The 18,549-nt window shown below is 56.5% G+C and overlaps 1 protein-coding gene and 1 pseudogene across 1 annotated transcript in view; both read right to left on the bottom strand.

Annotated features, from left to right (window-relative positions):
* Positions 1 to 804: 804 nt before the first annotated feature.
* LOC120617773 (uncharacterized) lies at positions 805 to 922 on the bottom strand (annotated as a pseudogene).
* Positions 923 to 4,265: 3,343 nt separating this feature from the next.
* The window catches only part of DPT (dermatopontin), a 24,651-nt gene continuing 10,367 nt past the window's right edge, over positions 4,266 to 18,549 (bottom strand). Inside the window, exons 3-4 of the mRNA XM_039881514.1 lie at positions 7,246 to 7,353; positions 4,266 to 5,376 (exon numbers count right to left, since the gene is read on the bottom strand). Coding sequence (XP_039737448.1) covers positions 5,310 to 5,376; positions 7,246 to 7,353 — 175 coding nt within the window. The 3' untranslated portion in view covers positions 4,266 to 5,309. The remainder of the gene's footprint in view (positions 5,377 to 7,245; positions 7,354 to 18,549) is intronic.

The raw sequence follows: 18,549 nt of genomic DNA, 5'->3' as shown, positions 1-18,549 counted from the left end.
AAACATGCGGAATCTTTAGCTTCATTCATTCGTTTACTCCTTCAGTAAACATTTGTTGATGCCTTTTACATCGTGTCCATCCTGGTGGACACAGAGACTAAGAAAACCCACCCTTCCCTCAAAGGGCGTCAGAAACGTAAATGAAAACTTAAAATACAACAAGATCTCTACTGCTCAGAGCTCCAATAACTTTTTTTGAGCACATTGCTTATAGCATACATAGATTTCTACTTTGAAATAGTCAATCTGTGTATGCTTCTTCCTGTTCTTCTAGTTCATAAGGCCCTGGAGGGAGTTAACAATCTATGTCTGATTCATCCGTGTATCCCCAGAATAACTAGCATATTGTCTTGTCCGTAATAGACGCTCAAAATAAGTGTTTGCTGAATAAATTAAATATTTGTTGGGTAACAGCGCCAACTTTAGCAAGCCTTGAGGGAGGCCCTACATTTGCCTCAAACGCCTAGATCCTCTGACTAATGAAATGTGACTGAAAGAACCTCAAAGGCTCAGATACTTTTGATGAGAAAGATTTCCAGACAGAAGCTGTCATTAACAACGACCTTTGTTTAGGACTTTCAGACCAGTGTTTACAGCAAATCAGGTGCTCCATCACTAACTTCTGACAAGGATTAATTAAGTATTCTGTCACGTTGACATCCGAGCAAGTAATGGCTTTGTGACATGCCTTTGACCTTCACCTAGGCATAATCTGTCACGTACACTGAATCTGCCCTTGTCAAACAGTGTCACGTAATTTTCCACAAGTCAGCATATATGTATATTTTTTAAAATTATTTTTGTCACCTGCAGCACCTGGTCTTCCTAGGTGGTCTCCCATCCAAGTACTAACCAGGCCCGACCCTGCTTAGCTTCAAGATCAGACGGGATGGGGCTTGTTCAGGGTGGCATGGCCGTAGACAAGTCAGCATATTTTTAGAACTCTTTTTTCTCCTCTCACTTGGTTCATAATCCCCACACGTGGTCCTCGGATCTACCGGGTTTTAACCCCTCGTTTTTAGGGCCTACTCTGTACTAGCACACACATAATCTAATGTAGTTCTCACAACAGCCTTACAAGAGTTCCGGTACCCTCAAAACACCTACTCACGTAAACACTGTACCTCTCTCTAAGTGGCGTGTGTACTACTGCCCGAGGCTGCATTTTTACCTGGAGTTTTGGAAGGAGAAGAGATCGGGTTCAGGCAACCAGGCAGTTTATCTAAACGCTCTTGTTCTTATCCTGCCTCCGTGAACCGTTCGAATTCACCCGCTTTAGCTTTTGTGAAGTTGCTGTGCTTCATGTGCTTCTGAAGAGAGGCTGGCAGGCCCGAGTGAGCAGTGTGGAGTGGGTGGGGCTGGGGACAGAGCAGTGCTGGCCGGGCACCGGGCCACCAACACTTATCTGGGCACTCTTCCTCAAAATGTGCACATTGGGAAGCCATGTGGGGGAAATGGTCCCAAGTTCAAACACACTTGAGAAGTGCCCTATACCAAACCATACTCCACGTTACAGGCTCCAAGCGTACTGCAGTGAAGAGATTTTAACCCATTTTCTCCTAAACTTTTTTTGTTAATTTAAAGAAGTGCCTTTATTTTCAGATTATATCTCGATTTGACCTTTTTTTTTTTTAAATGGCCAAAGCTATGACAACAGTTTTGTCATAGTTTGTTTAAACAGTTCTTAAAAACAGACCCTGTCTTGGTCAGTTTGGGCTGCTATGACAGAACACCGTAGTCTGGGTGACTTATAAATGACATTTACATCTCACAGTTCTTGGGGCCGGGGAGTCCAAGGTCAAGGTGCATGCGAATTTTCAGTCTGCAGGCGAAGGTCTGCTTCCTACGTCCATCCTCCTGCCATATCCTCCCGTGGAGGAAGAGGCCAGTTTCCCCCAAACTTCACCAAAGAAACATTGGTGGGTGCGTGCGTGTATCAGCCGCTGTTGTTTATTCACGTTGCATAGATGACAGGTGTTTATTCACATGGCATAGGTGACAGGTGTCATTCTGGGCCCTGGAGATTATAGCAACCCTCATGATGCTTGCTAAATTGGAACACCTCATGGGACACACTTTGGCAAACGCTGGTCAAAGAAGTCTTGTGTCCACTTGCTATAAAGAGGGAAAATTCAAGAATATGTGGCTTCTTTTTCCATGAGTAAATATGTAGAATGGTGACGAGTCATCAGAGCAGCGGCTCTCATCCCGTTTTGGCTTCTACAAATAGTCTCCAAAAACGAAGTTATAGGAACCATAGAATTTGAGGGACGCTTTTCTCCTTGTTCTGTTAGCCAGAACAAGGGCAGGACAAGGGGAGGGGCAGGACGAAGGGGAGGGAGCAGGACGAGGGGAGGGGGTCAGGACGAGGGCAGGGGGCATGGCCCCTGGCCAGGTCATGCTGCTGGCATCTGTCTCCAGCACTCATCCCAGTGTCTTGCCAGGAGTTTGAGGAAGTAGCCTCAAGCGCCTCCTCGCAGAAGCCGAGGCTGAGCCGGCCTCTGGCCCCTGGATCCTGAGCAGTGTGAGGACAGGGGGCTGGGAGGGCGTAGCTGTGCGGGCATCTGGCTCCTTTGCTGAAGACGCGGTGGGGAGAAGGGAGAACCAGACGGCCGGGGAGTCAGCGTGGCCACCAGCCGAGTCGCCTCCCTGCCGGACGCCCCAGCCTCACCCACCGCAGTGTCCCCCCCCGTGGGGCCAGGCCATCGGGCTTGCAGTCTCCAGAGACCCTAATTCCTGTGCCAAGCGGGAGCGGAGTTTACCCAGTAGCAATCCTATAATTAAAGGGCAGCGGTGGTTTCCTTGTGAGACAAAATAACAGATCGTGGAAAGCTCTAAAAGCGCCTTTTCAAGACCGAAGTGAAAGCGTGTGGCGTCAGTATTGCAGCCCCCGAGTTCTGCTCACCACTGCAGCCGCCTGGGGTCCCTCCCGTGAGTCCTCCTGCCCTCCCCTGCCGCCTGTCCTGCAGGGAGGCTGCGGCTCCGGGGCCAGACGGATCTGCGGGCCAGGCTCAGGTGGTCCTGGAGCCCCGCACCTGTTTCTTTAGGAGCTGAGACAATCTGATGGCCGCATCGTAAGGCCAAGGTAAGGAGTAACTGTCTATTACGTGCTTGGTGTCTGGCACCCACGTTTCAGACTTAAGCTCTGTCGTGGCAGGCGCGTTTCTGCATTGTCTGCCGCAGCCGCCAGAACGGTGCCAGGCACGCGTGTGTCAGCAAGTGACGGACTGGCTTCACCACTAGGGTCCAGCTAGTGACCAGCTGGGCCCACAGTAACTCTCGGTGGCAGTGACGAGGGAGAGCGAGGGCCGTGAAGTATGCCATGGACGCATGGGCTGCGTCGAGAGCTCTGCTTTGATGTATTCATCAAGTATTTGTTGTGCGGGGGACACAGCAAACGAGGTCGCTTCCCCTGCCCCCCGCACCCCAAATGCATGTGCCGTTACGACGAAACAGCCGTGTCCAAGTGCGTGCGGGGTTACAGGTCCTTTCCCGCCCGGGCCCCCGCCCCTCAGTCCCCCAGGGGTGTCCTCAGGGCTCAGCCCACGAGGCTCTGTCCCCCTCACACCTGGTGCCTGTCCTGGGCTGGCCACTCAGATATCGCTTTCAGGGCAGCTCCGAGGCCTGCGGTAAATGCCAATTGCCAGAGAGGCGGAGGCAGCGAGCCGGAGGAGACGCGGCAAGGCCGTGCTGCGCTTAGGCGGGGAGCTCGGCCTCCTCCTTCGAGTGCCGGCGCGGACACCCACCTTCTTGGCCGCCTGGACGGGGCGCGTAACTCGGGCCGGGCCCCTGTGGGTGTGCCGGCTGCCCACTCCAGGGTCCACTGGCAGCTTAGACTGAAAACACGGGCGAGCTCGGCGCGGTGATGGCGTTGTGGGCCGTGAGGTGTATCTGGGGCGCGGTGACGGCTCATTGAAAACTTTTTTCTAAAACCAAGGGCCAACCGTGTGCCTAGAGGGACGAGGGGGCCCCGTGGTTAAAAACGCGTGTGACGGATTGATGCGAGGCGGGCCGAAGGGCGCAGAGGACACATCGGGCCAGATTCAAGGTCAAGGCCCTGTGGCGCCACCTTCGTCCGGCCCTCGCCGCGAGCACACAGCACGCACGTTTTCATCGCCGGATCCCCCAGCCGTAACTGTCACCGTCACCGCTGCGCTCCTGGTGCCTCGCCTGGTGCTTGGCACCGATCGCAACGCTAAGCTCTGCTTTCTGAGAGGACGGACGAGCGCTCGGAAGAGGAAGGACTGAGCGTTGCCCTCGGCAGCTTAGTGAAGGTCGATGCTTTTATTCCTTTTATAACGAAGGGAGTCCAGAGGGCTGGGGACAGAGATGTTATAGGAGGAGGGACGATGGCACCGCTTCTGCAAAAGACACCCCTGGAATACACGCGGAGGGGAAGTGGACCCCCGGGACAGCCTTTCCCATCCGGAAAATCGGGACTAATCCAGGCGAGCCGCCGGAGCTCCCAGGGCGGACGCCAGCCCTCCTGGGGGTCCCGGCCGCGCCTCCCGGTGCCGGGGACTCCCGGTCATTTCCATTCCCCGAAGCGACCTGCACCTTCCGCCTGAGCACCTGCCCTGACTGAGTCCATCCTCCGCCCCTTCCCGTCTTCCCGTGGCGTCTCGGTCGAGGCCGGTTCTCGTTAGGTTCCGGGACCGGTTTGCATCGCCGGCTGTGCAGACACCCTTCTCTCGCTTCAGGGGGGTCAGCCAGCCCTACGCCTCCCAGCTCCGCCCCCCGACCCTGCCGTCTCCCCACCGCACCCCCGACTCCTCACTCCCGGGGCGCAGACTCTGCCTTGGACTTCCCGGCAGGCCTGGCTTACGTGGAGCAGGGAGTGGACGCGTGTCCCCACCAGGGGAAGGTCTGGCCTTGGCGAGACCCCGGGTTCCGTCCAAACTGACCCAGCTGCGGAGACCCTCGCTGCCCGCTGCCTCCGCTCCACCGAGCTGCTCACAGGGTCCTTGGCGCCAGGCCTGCCGCAGCTGGCCAGGTAGCAAAGCAGTCGCGAGGCTGCGTGTGACAGGTGCGGGGGCCGGGCTGGTCGTCAGGCCGGGGGTGTGCGCGGGCTGTGGCGAGCAGGAGAGCCGTCGTCAGTGGTGCGAGGCGGTCGCTGTGGGCCGGGCGGGGAGTGAGAAACGCGGTTTCACTGTGGGTTTTATTACGTGTGACACTAGTCGGAAAGGCTGGCCTTGCGGCCGGCGACCCGCCCGGGGAGGAGGGGCGGGCGCGGCACTCAGCAGACACGCGGTGTGGGCGTCCGGGGGTCTCCCGGCCCCTCCCCTGCCCCCGCTCCGGCGCCGGCCAGGCTACACGCTGGCAAATTCGCAGTCGTAGTTGGTCATCCGGCACATGATGAACTTCCACTGGCGGTCCCTGCGAGAGAGTCAGAGAGCCGGGGTCAGTGGGAGAGGACCCTGCCGGGCGAGGGGGACAGACAGAGCACGGGGCGGAGCGGGAACAGGGTGGGGGGACCCCGGCCTCTCTTCCCCCTCCAAGACACCTCTGTGAAGTCCCCAGGAAACGGTCGTGTGCGAGGCGAGGAGCCCCCAGACACATCAGGCTGCACCGTGACGGTGACAAGGCTACTGGCTGGGGGGCCCTGTCCACCACGAGGGCCAGCAGCGCCCGGCTCTGTCCCAGAGGTGCCCAAGGACGCGCAGGTGTCCACGCATTGACCTCACGCCGTCCCCGTTGCCCGAGTGCCCGCCGCGCAGGGTGCCCTTGGGCCCCACGCCCTTTAACAGTGACAGTGACCGTGGTAAGGGCCGCGTGCCGAGCCCCCAGGCTGCATCTGGCATCCCGCTAGATGCTCTCCGAGTTTTCTCACCGAACCCTCACAGCGACTCATTGTTCGGGCGGAGAGCCAGACTCGGGGAAATGAGTGGCTTTCTTGAAGACAATCAGGTGACGGTTTTAGATGCTGAGTTTCTTGAACTCCGATCTCGCTGCTTCCCTCACCCCATAATGCCTCTGTAGCCGGACGCCCGTCACCCCACGAAGGAGGGGGCCGTCGCACCCTCTGCAGAGTCCTGGTACCGGGGGAAAAGCCCAGCGGGTGGCTGTGTCCCCACTTTCCACCCCCAAGGCCTCTGCCACTAGTGCCAACTCTGGTGAGGTCCCACTGACGTGGAAGGTGGCCCTGGCGACCGCAGTCCTCGGGGACAGCACTGGCCAGCAGCTGTGGGACATGTTGCTTAATTAAAAATATGTCTAGAATAAAAATAATTCATGTGCGAGCCCCGAGGGGTTCTCCAATGCGTAAGCAAGATAGTTTTTGTTTATGGAGCTTAAAACATGTTATTGTGCCTTTTCAGAGCTACTTAATGTTTATTTATTAATTTATTTTTAAATTTTGGGCCACGTTGAATAATTTAACTTCAGTTAGGCGAGATGTCATTTCATTTAAAAGTATAAATATACACGAAAGGTCAGTCACACTCGAATCTATCCCAGCCCCTTATTTAATGAGTTCACATAAGTTTGCTGCTCACTTTTCAGGAGCTCATTTGCCGGCGAAGTGCTTATCACCTGGCCAAAAGTAGGTCACATCAACCTTTCGCCACCTGAATTTGCCCACACCTCTCTCTGTATTAGCAGAGACAGAATTCTTGTTTGCTTCCTATTGTTTTGTTTTGCTGTATTTATGGTAGGATGGGGGAGCTGCTCGTGAGAGCGAGGGCACGAAGAAAGTGAGTGCCGTGTTTCCTTGGGCTGTTCGAGGTCCCCTCTTTCATTTGCCATGCGGTTGGTCAGTCTGCGTGTTTCCGCTCTCCAGTCCCCTCCCTTTCTCTCCTCCCCACCGTTCCCATGACCCAAAGCGGGGCTCCCACGGAGAGGCAGTATGGGGGGCCCGGCTGGACAGTGGGCCCTCCCGCAGCCATCTCGTCCTCGCCTCGTGATGTGTGTAAGGAAAGGTGCTCTTTGGAATTGAGTGGAGGGAAGAGCTCAGACCATCACGGGCACCAAGCAGGGCTGGACGTCCTGCTGTGGGGTGAGGGCACCCTCGTGTCCAGGGGTGAGCTGCTGCATGAAAGGGGCATATGAGACGAGTTCCGTTCCCAGTGCCTTCCACCGTCCAGTCAGGCTCCCAGTTCATCCCAGACCAGGCAGGAAACGGAAATAAGGGAAAACCCCAGATCGAAACTCCTGCAGACGTGCTCTGTGCTTGGAGCTCGCCCGCACCCCACCCCCACCCCACCCCACCCCACCCCACCCCACGCCCGGCCTGTGGGGCAGGCTCACCTCTCCACGGCAGAGAAAGTGGTTGTCGCTCCCCGCATGTAGTAATCGTAACTGTAGGACACCATGTCCATCTCCTCCCCGTAGTGGCCCGGGTATTCTGTCGTCAGCCTTTGTGGGAAGAACAAAAGGTTAGAGGAGACAGAGTCGCCGTTACTGCAGGGGCCCCGCGGCAGACGCGCCCCGAAGAAGCGATGCCGTTCGCAGGTGGCGGGGGACCAGCCCAGGGCGAGAGCCCCTACGGGAACCCTCCCGGCCGCGGGAAGAGGAGCGACTTTCTTCCTTCCCCTGGACATGAAACTGTGCCCCGAAAGGGCCATCGGCGACTCCTCGGCCCTCGAGGGAGTGCGCATTCGTGTTAACGTCAGCCCGTTCTGTTCGAGTCCGCGGGGCTTCCAACCTCCATGGAGCCTCATTAGTGGGTCCTGACATCGGTGTAGCGGGTGGTTACCAACGAGCTTCATAAAAGAGGAAATAGGACAGAATCTGTCAGAGAATGCCTTGCACACACCAAGGATGGATTCTCGGGTATGCATGTAAACTGTTTCAATATACGTTGTGTGTGTGTGTGTGTGTGTGTGTGTGTGTGTGTGTGTGTGTGTTTGCGATGTATGTGTGGTTTTTAATCTTTTTTTTTTTTGCTGTGACTCATGATCGAAAAGGTACTTGAAAAGTGTTAGGGTGAATGTGAGCTCGCCCAGGGCGGTGTGTGCCGTGGCCACCGCTGTTTCTGGAGCACCAAACAGCCCCTGGTACATAGTAAATGTTCCCCGAATAGATCGATGGCCTTGGGATGGTCACAATCTCAGCGTCCTGGTCTGCGAGAGCCGTGTAGAGGGCCGTCGTCGGCGCTGACACAAACATGCGTGTGGAGTCGTTAGGGGCGATTTTGTTTTTCCTTCTCCTTCTCTCAAGATGAAGTCAGTTCCGGGCCTCTTGAAAAGTAGGGTCCGTTGTGTCCCACCGCGGAATGAGCCTCGTTCTCATCGGGATCTTCAGGACATCGGTAGTCCCTCCGATCGGAAACGGGTCCCCGAAGCCTTTATCTGCCCCTCCAGGGCTGCTTGAGAAACAACTAGCCGTATGTTGGTAGAAAGATCTGCCCCGGTGCAGACTTCGTGTTCAAGGATTGTCGTGAGATCTCGAGGAGACTGACTCCTAGGCCGGAAGGTCTCCCAGGAGGCCCTGGGGGCTGCGACGCGGCAAGGTCAGAGGCGGCGCGGGGTCGGCCAGACCGAAACCCGCTCTCTGGGCTCACGGCCGTCCTTTCCCGCATTAGGTGGCCGCCCTCATTCCCTGCTTTCCCTCTTCCCCGAACGTGGCCGAGCTCTCCCAGGACACCCAGCCCAAACCGGAGCGGGCTACGCGGGAGTGGAAACGAGGCTCTGCTGCTTCCGAAATCCGTTTTGTGCTGGAAAGAGACGCAGGACAAGGACTTCCTCTTTCTGATGAAAATCTTCAATGACTAATAAATGGATCTGATACATCGGTTTGCAGTCCCTGAGGATTCTAGCAAGCGCTAGGCTGACCTTGACCCAAAGGAAGGGGAATTTGTTTAGAATGTGAATAATGCAAATTAGGACAAACGATGTGAGGTAAGAGGTGTTTCTCTCACTTCAGGGGAATGCAAAGTGTTTTCCAGAACTTTCGAGCCCCTCTACTGTAATGTATAAAGGTGAATTGCCAAACCCGTTTATATGTGTTAAGACAGAATCTACCTCCGGCAATGCTGCCTCAGGCTACGTCCAATTGCCAAAACTTATTTGGAAATAATCAGGCTGGATTGTTATTTTTTAAGTTTTCACTGATCTGCCTTCATATTACTTGGATAGTTAAATACATTTAGAATAAAGTGGGAAAGAGAGGCCTGCATTTAAAAAAAAAAACACATGAAGTTCTAAGCTTCAAGGGCGGGAGTCATCCAGGGCTTTCTTTAACACACTTTCCCTGGCCCTTAATTTGTGGTCCTGACCAGGCAGCCCTCGTTCTACTGGACTGTTTGTGCGGGAAGCATCGGTGCAGGAGACGGCTGTCCAGTGAATTTATAGAACACCCCGGAGAGTGCTCACTGGGGCCTTTCCATCTTGGTCCCAGAGAAGTTTTAGTTTTACTCAATTTTTTGGTGGTGGTTTTCTTTCGTTTGTTATAAAACCATGAGATCAAGGTTAGACTAAGTTATAAAGAACTCTGGATTGGGGGGTGGGGGCTGAGGAAGGAGTCAGATATTGATAGAAATTACTCCCACTTTACGAATCTAAAAAGATGCTATCGTGTGTTCCTCCTAGCACTTTTGGATGAGTGACTGTTGGGGTACGATTTCTCTCCTCACAGTACTTTTTCCGCCATCCGCGGGCAAGAGGAGACAGAGTTGTTCCAAAGCGAATGAGAATTTGCTGACGTCCAAATCCAGGGGGAGCATCGGCCTCCCGGGCAGTACCCACAGAGGGAGCTGCTCATGGGTGGGCTGCGGGACCCAGGGAAATGGCTCTCCCTTTTGCTCCTGATGACGTCACGCACCCCCGTCCTTGTAAACGAAAGCCCCAGTAATGGCTCCGCAGAGAGGAAGTGAGAATCTAAACCTTCAGAACCTGAGGCTTAGACCGGGGCATCGTGGCTTGTCAGGAAATTAGAAGAGGCCGCGAGGGAGCCAGGGCTCGGGGCTGCGTGAGCTGCGGCATCCAGCTTCCTGGGAAGGTGCCGGAGACTTCGGGGTGCTGCCAGCTTCCTCGTGACTTCCTAGGGCCCTTCAGGTGGCTTTTGGGCGAAGCACCCTGCACGCCGATCTCTGCTGTATGTTCCCAGACCCGTTAAAACAACCGAAGAAGCCTTCAGCTTGGCAAGATGAAGGGGAGGGGCCGATCACAAAGGCACCTGTGTCCCACTTACTGAGATGGGTCTGTGCGTGCGTGTGCATGTGTGCACGTGTGTGCGCGTGTGTGCGTATGCGTGTGAACGTGTGTGCATGCATGTGCATGTGCACATGCGTGTGCACGTGTGTGCACCTGCGTGTGTGTGCATGTGCACGTGTGGGGGGACGGGTGTGCACGCTAAGTGAGACCTGGCCAACATAGAACCACTCGTACAGCTTCTTGTGTTAGATGAGGTTGAAGGTTGAATGAGATTAAATAATATCTTCCTGGTGAGCTGCAGAAAACCCATGTGCACGGAAGGGCCTTTAAATATCGATTGAGGGTTTTCTCATCTAAGATTCTTACAGCAACTAACGTGGCCAGCAGACCCACTGGAACCAGCGTCCGATGGCCGACCAGTTACACAGCGGGAGCTGTAGCCGACGGGTGTCATGAGAACAGGAGATATCGCAGGCTCAGCCCAGACATGTTAGCATGTTTCTCATTTTAAAAAGGAGGTAGAGATACAATTTAGTCAACGAGGCTCGTTTTACTTATTGTCACAGGTTTGGTTGAGAACTGATGTGGTTTTTCAGAGTCAGAGGAAGGGGTTTGCGGTCTATTCCTGTGTTCTACGTCCAGCTGAAGAGAGCGTGTCTGCTTCTGGCAGGCAGATCATTGAGAAGTTTCTTGAATGAGCAGCATCTGTTTGTGGCCAGTCCCCTTGCTTTCTGCTCTCCCAGGTGACAAGGAGTGAGACTATTTCAGGACAGACTAACTTGCCAACGGGGGCCGCATCAGAACCTGCTTGAGTTAGTTTTGCAGAATGAGACAGACGGAACCCGGATGCAGTTATCCACAGAGGAAGGCGCCCTCAAAGGAACAGCACCCCGGCCTCTCCCCCTAAGAGCTGGGGAAACTGGTCAAGTGGGACCGAGTGGCCAGGGCCTCTGCGGACACCAGAGTGTCCTCTGTGGAGACACCCTGAACCCTGGCGCCTGAGAAGGAACGTCATATGTTCATGTCCATCCTCTCGTGGCATTTCAGAGGTTTATATTTCAAAAAGGACTACTACGTATCATAACCCAGGGAGCACATCATAAGTCCCAGAGATATCTGTGGCTTAAATTAGAAGAGGAAAGTCCCTAAGTATTTTCCAAATTGCTCTCTTGGAGCGGAGTGTCGCGCTCCTGTCCAGGCCCAGGCCGGGCCAGCAAGCACATTTGTTTCGACGCACGCTGGCTTTCATCAGCCACGTCAGCCTCCGTCCGGCTAAGAGCAGCGCTGTCTTCTCTGTTTCCAGTTCCAGAAGCCGCCGGTGCTGTTACCTGCTCCTCCATCTGTGTAGTGCCTGTCTTCTCCCCAAGCTCGGGAGAGCTCAGGGCCGTGCAGAGCATGGGGGTTTGGAGGCCGGGAGACCTGTGGGGCCTGAGTTTGGAACTGTGAACAGGTCACGGCTTCTGCATGTAGCCCCCGCTGTGTGTGTCGTATATAATTACGATACTGTGTAATTCAAGATCACGATTTCCGCCTGTGAGAAAAGTAAATGGGCTGGCATACGAGCACATAGTAGGTGCTCAAGAAATAAAAGTTGTCACCGTCGTCACCACCGTCATTAGGAGCCGAATCAAAGCCTGCGAATGGTGCTCGTTTTATATCCATTCACAGTCATTGGCCAGTTAAATGAGTTCACGAATGGCGGAACGAACAGTTGTTTCTAGAGTCCGGTCAAGGGGACTCGGCAGAAGGAAGGGGAAGGAGGAGGAGGCGACAGACTCGCCTGCGGCCGCGAACGCTTCGGTCTGCGATGGTGAGGTTGACTGCGCTCTGAGGGGCTAGCGGGGCCCGGCCTGGCGTTAGACCACCAGCCACGTCTCCGAAGCCCCTGCCGTTGGAGGCAGGAGCCGTCACCACTGTGCAGGCAGCAGAGACCTTTCTCAGTTCACGCGGTGCAGTGACCGCGACAGCCACTCCGGCCAACAGAGGTACAACCGTTTCCGCTCCCGCTCAGAGGGGCTGGTGCCCCAGGCGAGGGCTTTGTGTGTCACGCTCTGCAAGGCAGTGGTTGTTCGCAGGGCACAGAAGCATCTGGGCTGCACATGAGCCACTCTGAAATGTAACCGCCAGCCCTGTTTTCCCCACGTGTGGGTGTCTGCGTCTCGGTAACGACGGCTTCCAGCTTTCCGAGGGGAGCGGGGCAGAGCTGCCCTTCTCACAGGCCACTGGGTGCGGCGCTGCAGCGGACAGCTGGGTGGCGGGGGTGGAGGGGGTGACAGACGCCTCCATGGAGGTTCCTGCGAGGTCATGCTGTCCCTGCCAGGATTTCTCAGGGGAAGGTCAAGGTCGTGCAAACACTACCCATCCTGTATTCAATCTGGACAGTGGAGTAGGTGTTAAAGATTAGCTGTGACCGAGAGCCTTGGAGTGGACGAAGAAGAACATTCTGACCTACTGGTCTGGGTGCTGTTTTGCTAACTGGAGCTATCTAGGGATTAAGGATACTGGTCTCTGGTTTGGCCTGAGCGTAAAGGAGAGAGGAGCCTGCAATGTGGCTGGCACCGTATCAAGGTCAAAGTGAGACTGACTGGTCATCTATGTTGATTCTGAGGAAGGAGATCACATTTGAGTCAGAACACATCATCTAATGAATTAATGAAAGGCCAGGGGTCCGGGAAGAGCCATTCAGAGAAGGGACTAGATGCTGTGTTCAGACCCCTGGTCCTGGAACCCAGTCCCTGCCAACATGGCACTGGCCAGGGCCGGGGGCGTCTGGTGGGCAGCGGCTGGAGCGGCTCGGAGGCTGGGGAGTCATCATAGGCTGTCTCTGGAGGGCTGTGGCTTCCTCGGTGACATGTTTGTGGTTTGCAGACGACCAACTAGACTAGGAATTCGAATTCTCATACGTAAGTAGCACATGTGAACTTCGCGTGTGTCGAGTGCGGCGGGCGCCCTTCGTGGTGACGCACCTGCATCCATGAGGAGTTCACTTTCCTGCCAGAAGCGGCGATGCCTCGCGGGAGACGGCACGGACCGTGCGGGCAGCAGCACTTTGGTTCCCAGCAAACGCACAAAGCCCCGTGCGCTCAGACCTGGCAGGTGACAGGCTTTTTCCGGCCCGGGACGGTGCTGCTCCGCAAGCCCCAGGGGCTCGCCCGTGCCGACGGTAGGTGCTCACTGTCCCGAACGACGTCGGCTCCGTGCCACACAGTGGCTTTCACAGTGGGGTGAGAAAAGCGTCCCCAGCTATAGGCGCCCAGCCTCCTGGGAGGGGACCGAAGCCAGCGAACGCAGCACGAGATGAGGTTTCAGGGAGGAGGGTCATGACGGGAAAACAGCTCCCGCCCCGAAGGCCGTCAGAGGGTCAGAGAAGGCGATGCACGTGTCAGGAGCTCTTCCAGGTGTGACACGGCGTCCGAGCAACGTCACGCCTCACCGTCACTGCTGTCCCCAGGGGCCCGCAGCGGTCGGTGATTCGTCCCACACATTCATGAAGGGCCGACTTCGTGCCGGGCAGGACGCCGAGATGCCGAGAAACGAGACCTAGTTTATGCCCAGGAGGCTTCGTTCAAATCGGAAAGCCACGTTCTCGCGTCACGGCTCGGGCGGTTGAAAGTGGGGCAGTGAGCCGCGCGCCGTGTACCCGAAGCTCACGGCAGTCGCGTTCTGCTGCCTCTCCAAGTTCCCCTTTGAAAAAGTCCCATTTTCCGTGACAACCAAGGCAGCTCTCAGCTCCAACACCAGGCGAGGCCTTCCTTAGCGGGGCCGGCTTCAAAGTCCACCTGCCGTGTCTTTCCGGGTAATGCTCTCCCCCTCCCCCCACCTCTGGGTTCTCCCGACCACCAGGACACGTCTGGGCAGTGGGGTGAGGTGATGACGGGTGAGGGCCGGGGCGGGGTGAGAACGAGTCCTCGCAGACCAAGGCCAGGGGTACATTTTGCCACCCGAGACCCGACAGCCTGCGAGAAGTCGCTCACTCCACTTGCCAGGGCTTTGTTCCCACACGTACGGTTCTGTGTTCTCTCACTTCTTAGCATCTCACTTGGCGAGCTGAAGATAAGGGGGGAGCAGGTGTAGCCTGGAACCAGCCCCCTCCCCCCGGTGACCCCTGGAAGTCTGGGGCATCACCAGCAAAGCAGTGGAATTTCGGGAAGTCGAGACCTGGGGTGGGGTGGGATGCGTCTTTCAAGTCTCAACGTGCAGATAAACAGGGACAGCTTCAAGCAGCGATGCTTACGGTGTGGACACAGACGACAGAATCCGGGACGTGCAGCTATTTGCCCTTCGCCCCGCCTGACCTGCCTCCACCCCCACCTCTGCCGCTCACCAACGTTTCAAAAACCAGCGAGCTGCATTTCTCGCCCACCTTGTCACCAAAGCCTCGGGGACCCGCCTGCTGTCCCCTCTCACTGGGGCCCAGCTGTCTTCAGAACCTTCATCCTCCCTTTGAAAACAGTCTGGGCATCTGGACTGCCCTTTGCAAAAGCACCTCTGGAGTCAAGACACTTTCAGGGCTCAGTAGAACCCCAAAGACCTTCTAGTCCTGGGGGTTCAGCCTGAGACCCAGCATGCCTGTGGGTGGCCTTCGGGAAGCACGATGGCTCCTGAAATCCGCTGCGGACTTGTGTGCGACCTTGCTTAAGTGCATTTTCTTTTTCCTGAAGGCAAGGTCTGTAGCTTTCATCAGATTGTTGGACCCAGGAAAGGCGATCGTCATTGTGAGTGATAGATTTGAGGCTCCCTCTATAGAGGCACAGCTGCAGTGGGGAAAGGAGCTGGGGCGAGGGGGATAAGGGGGGGACGAGGCAGAGACTCGGCTCCTTTTGGGTGGTCTTTGGCTTCGACTGAGGACTCGCGTCTTTGATTAGCAGTCACCCTCAGCCTGGCCGTGCAGCTCGCCCGGCGGGGAGGGAGAGCTGCAGGAGGTCCCTGCTCCTCACACGGCTCCCGATATCCGCTGCCTTTGAGCTCTGAATTCACTCTTCGCCATTATTTTAAACAGAAAAATGCTCAGCTTTGGGGGGGCTGCCTGTCCCCAGAGACGCAGCACCCCTTTTGGGTGTCTGTGGAGTAACGCCGTCCGTAAGCGTAACCCGCAAGGCTGCCCTCGCAAGCACCACACCACAGGGATGAATCAGCCTGCGAGTGTGGACGCTTTGGAGTCCCTTTGTCCGAGGCAGAAATGCATGGCTTGTTTGTGGACCGAAGAACTGGGGAGAGTTGTGTCGTCAGCACCCAGCGTCCGTTGTCGGGGTCAGTAAATGCGTGGGCATTCTCCCGGCGAGTTCGACGGCTGGGTCCAGGGTGTCCAGCCTCCGCGCAGGGAGCGAGGCAGACAGCACTTCACAGACTGGAGCCACAAGGTGATCTCGGGAGCAGTAGCCTCTGTTTCGTGCGTCTGTAATTATGTACTGTGTTTGCCGCACGGACCTGTGACAGGGTTGGCGTCTTCCAAAGAAAGTCTGCAGGAAAAGGTAGTTCTCAAACAGGTCCGGCAGCCTCAGGTGTGATGAGAAGTTAGTCCCAGCGACACAGGGAAAGGACGCTGGGACACGAGGCAGCGAGCTCTGGAGGCCGCCCCCGCCCCATGAAACAGCCGGGTGGCTCTGGGCAAGTCCCTTCCTCGCTCTGTTGTTCTGTGTGTTTATTTTTCTGCCTAAAGAGGGGTGTGGAGCATGGGGCTGGCGACCTGGAAGGTTCCTCCTGGCGGATATTATTCTAGCCCTTCCCTCTCTTCTCCTTCTTCTCTCTTCTCCTCTCCTTCTCCCTCTCCTCTTCCTTCCCTCTCTCTTTCCCACTCCCTGATATAAGCAAAGCACCCCAGCTTGTTCAGCTCATTCAGTTGCAGAAATGTAGCCCAGCCCCCACACCAGCCCTCCTCCGCCCCAGGAGCCAGCGGGAGGGGCTGCGCTGCTCTCGTCAGCTCACCAGCAGGAATACGTGGCATCTTGCTGTGCTTACAGCAGAAAACTACCAGCACGCCTGTTGGAGCACGCTGGTACTCCGAAGAAGAACCTCAGGCACTGACGACGACGCGCCCACAGACGCCTTCCGGGGACCCCGGCTCCCCCGTCACTGAGTCAGGCTACCCCCCGCCCCACGTTCCTGACGACCTACTCCGTTTTAACGCAGCTAAGCAAGACGCCGTATCTGTAAAAAGGACGTATGCTCACCATTAAATTCAGACATTTCAGGATCTATCAGATGAAGGAACTTTTGGGGATGCTGCTCCCGTTAGACCTCTGTGAATATACAGTTAGATGGACGGGTGCCTACGTGGATGGATAGAGAGGCATCTAGAATTTTACAAATGCAAGATTGGATTATTCATGCCATTTAAAACAAAAGGTGTTATAATTCATTTTTACTTGAATTCAAAATAAAAAGGAGACAGAAGCCCCGTGAGTTGATGAACTTCCAACGAAGGTTTCTCCTGCTTCAGAGCAGAGCCTGGAAATTAAGCCCAAGGATGCTCATTCACTTGACCCTCACACAGCGGGCGAAGCCTGGGTGGGCACAGCGGTTGGTCCGGGCCGAGCCAGCTGGGGAGCTGGGAACACACCCCAGATTTCCACTGCTGACCAGCCATCTTCCTGCCTCCCCCTTGACTCTGCTCCCCAGGATCGGGAAGTGTTCTGGTCTGAACGCTATGGCCAGCGTCCACCGGGGTCCTGGCGTAAGGGGTCCCGGCGTACTGAACTCCTCAGTCACCCTCTAAGGTCTCTTTCTTGCCTCAGCCGCTGGGGTCTGATCCTTCAAAGAGGGTGAGACAACCCCCTCGTCTGTCCTCAGACCTCCCTGCGGCCACCTGGGTCTTCGCTCTTTTTGTCCTGTCCGGTCCCGCTGGTGCCGGGTGGCGCTGCCGTTTGCCGTGGTGGTGAGGATGCTCTTTCCCATGTGGCCGCGGCCGGGCGCCCGCCTCATGCACCGGGAGATCTCACACGAGCCCTTCCGAAGCAGGCCCTTCGCTACCGCTGTTCCTTAGCGTCCCCCGCCGGCCGGGCCTGGCCGTTGGCCACGTTCCCTCTTGTGGGTGAGCAGAGAAGGCAGCTGTCGGTGCGTCACAGCCTGACAGCTGTGGGAACCCAACCCTGTTTTCCAAGTAAAGATAAGTTTCCAGAAAATACAGCAGATGAGAGAAAGGACCGTGTGCTGATAGGTGGGAGGGGCCTTGCTGACGCACGGACTGCAAGTCCATCAGCGGCTGGATTTCTTCTTGTTCTTTTTACTGACTGGAGACGATCTCGTGGGTCTGAGAAAACTAGCTATTAAATACATTCCCTGTCTCTGGCCAGAAAATGTGTTCTTATCACTCATTTGTTCACATTCTTTCACATATGCATTTATTTATTCATCGGTCCGTCTGTCCGTCCGTCCAACTAACAAACGTGGACGGCTGCTCTTCCATGTCCATCACTGTCCTTCCGTGTGGGGAGAAGGTGGCCAGGCGCCTGGTCAGCCACGCACGTCAGCGCGAACGCCCAGGGCCAGGACCCGCTCACGGTCCTCACGGACCTCGCAGGGCTCAGCCTCAAAGGTCGATGATGCGCGTGAGGATGCGACGTAGCCCTGTGCCCACTGGTGACCTGGCTTCTTCACTCTGCCGTCACCCACGTCTCGCCAGGAGTGGCACCGCTTCGGAGACCACTTGGCACGGTGCGTGATGCCACACGCCTGGCATGGACCGCCAGGGGCTGGGGCCATGCGGAGTGGGACCGTGTGGCGTGGGACGTGTGGCATGGTCTGTTCTAGCCTAACGCCAGCACAGAGTGGCAGGCCACTTCCAGAGAAAGCTCTACGCGTCGTGAACAAGGCCTGTGTGTGTCCGAAGGGGCCCTGCCGCGAACTGGTGCTCCCTGGGACTCGGCTCCTTGCCCCGCCACCCCCGGGACCTGCCTCTCTGCCCCCACCTCGGAGACCCAGCTCCTTGGGGACCTGGCTCCTTGCCCCCTTTGCAGTCCTGCCTTCCTGCGGAGCAGCCCTTCACAGCGGGCAGCATCGTGGAGCTGTCTGTCGCCCAGTGGCTTCGGTTTGCCCTGTGCCCTCAGACCACTGCAGGGACAGTGTTCCCGGTGGTAAGTGGCCTGAAGAAGTGCTGCAGGATCAGCTGACCGCTTCGCGGGGCGCCTGTCCCGAAGGCCATCGAAGTTCCGTAGATTCCCCGCCGGCTGTCGGCCCAGCAGCTGGCCCCACGGCCCCGTGTGGAAGGCGTGCGTGTCACCGCCTCACACGCCCCCTCACAGCGCTGCCCAGTGCAGACCACTGGGGCACGGCAGACCCAGGCCCCAAGAGCAGACGGTGGAGTTAGTACCAGGACAGAAGCCCCCTCCCCAGCCCCTCTCCTGTTGCCAGAACATTTCTGTGGAGCGAGCCTGCATTTCCGCCGGCCAGCACGCTGAGACGGGGCCCTCCGGAGGCAGATTTTTGTGGGGCACATTTCACATGTGGGGAGCAGCGTCGC

The sequence above is a fragment of the Pteropus medius genome, unplaced genomic scaffold (assembly GCF_902729225.1).
Source record: "Pteropus medius unplaced genomic scaffold, Ma_sr-lr_union100, whole genome shotgun sequence".
In the NCBI taxonomy this organism is placed as follows: Eukaryota; Metazoa; Chordata; class Mammalia; order Chiroptera; family Pteropodidae; genus Pteropus; species Pteropus medius.
This window is presented reverse-complemented; position numbering and strand designations above follow the sequence as displayed.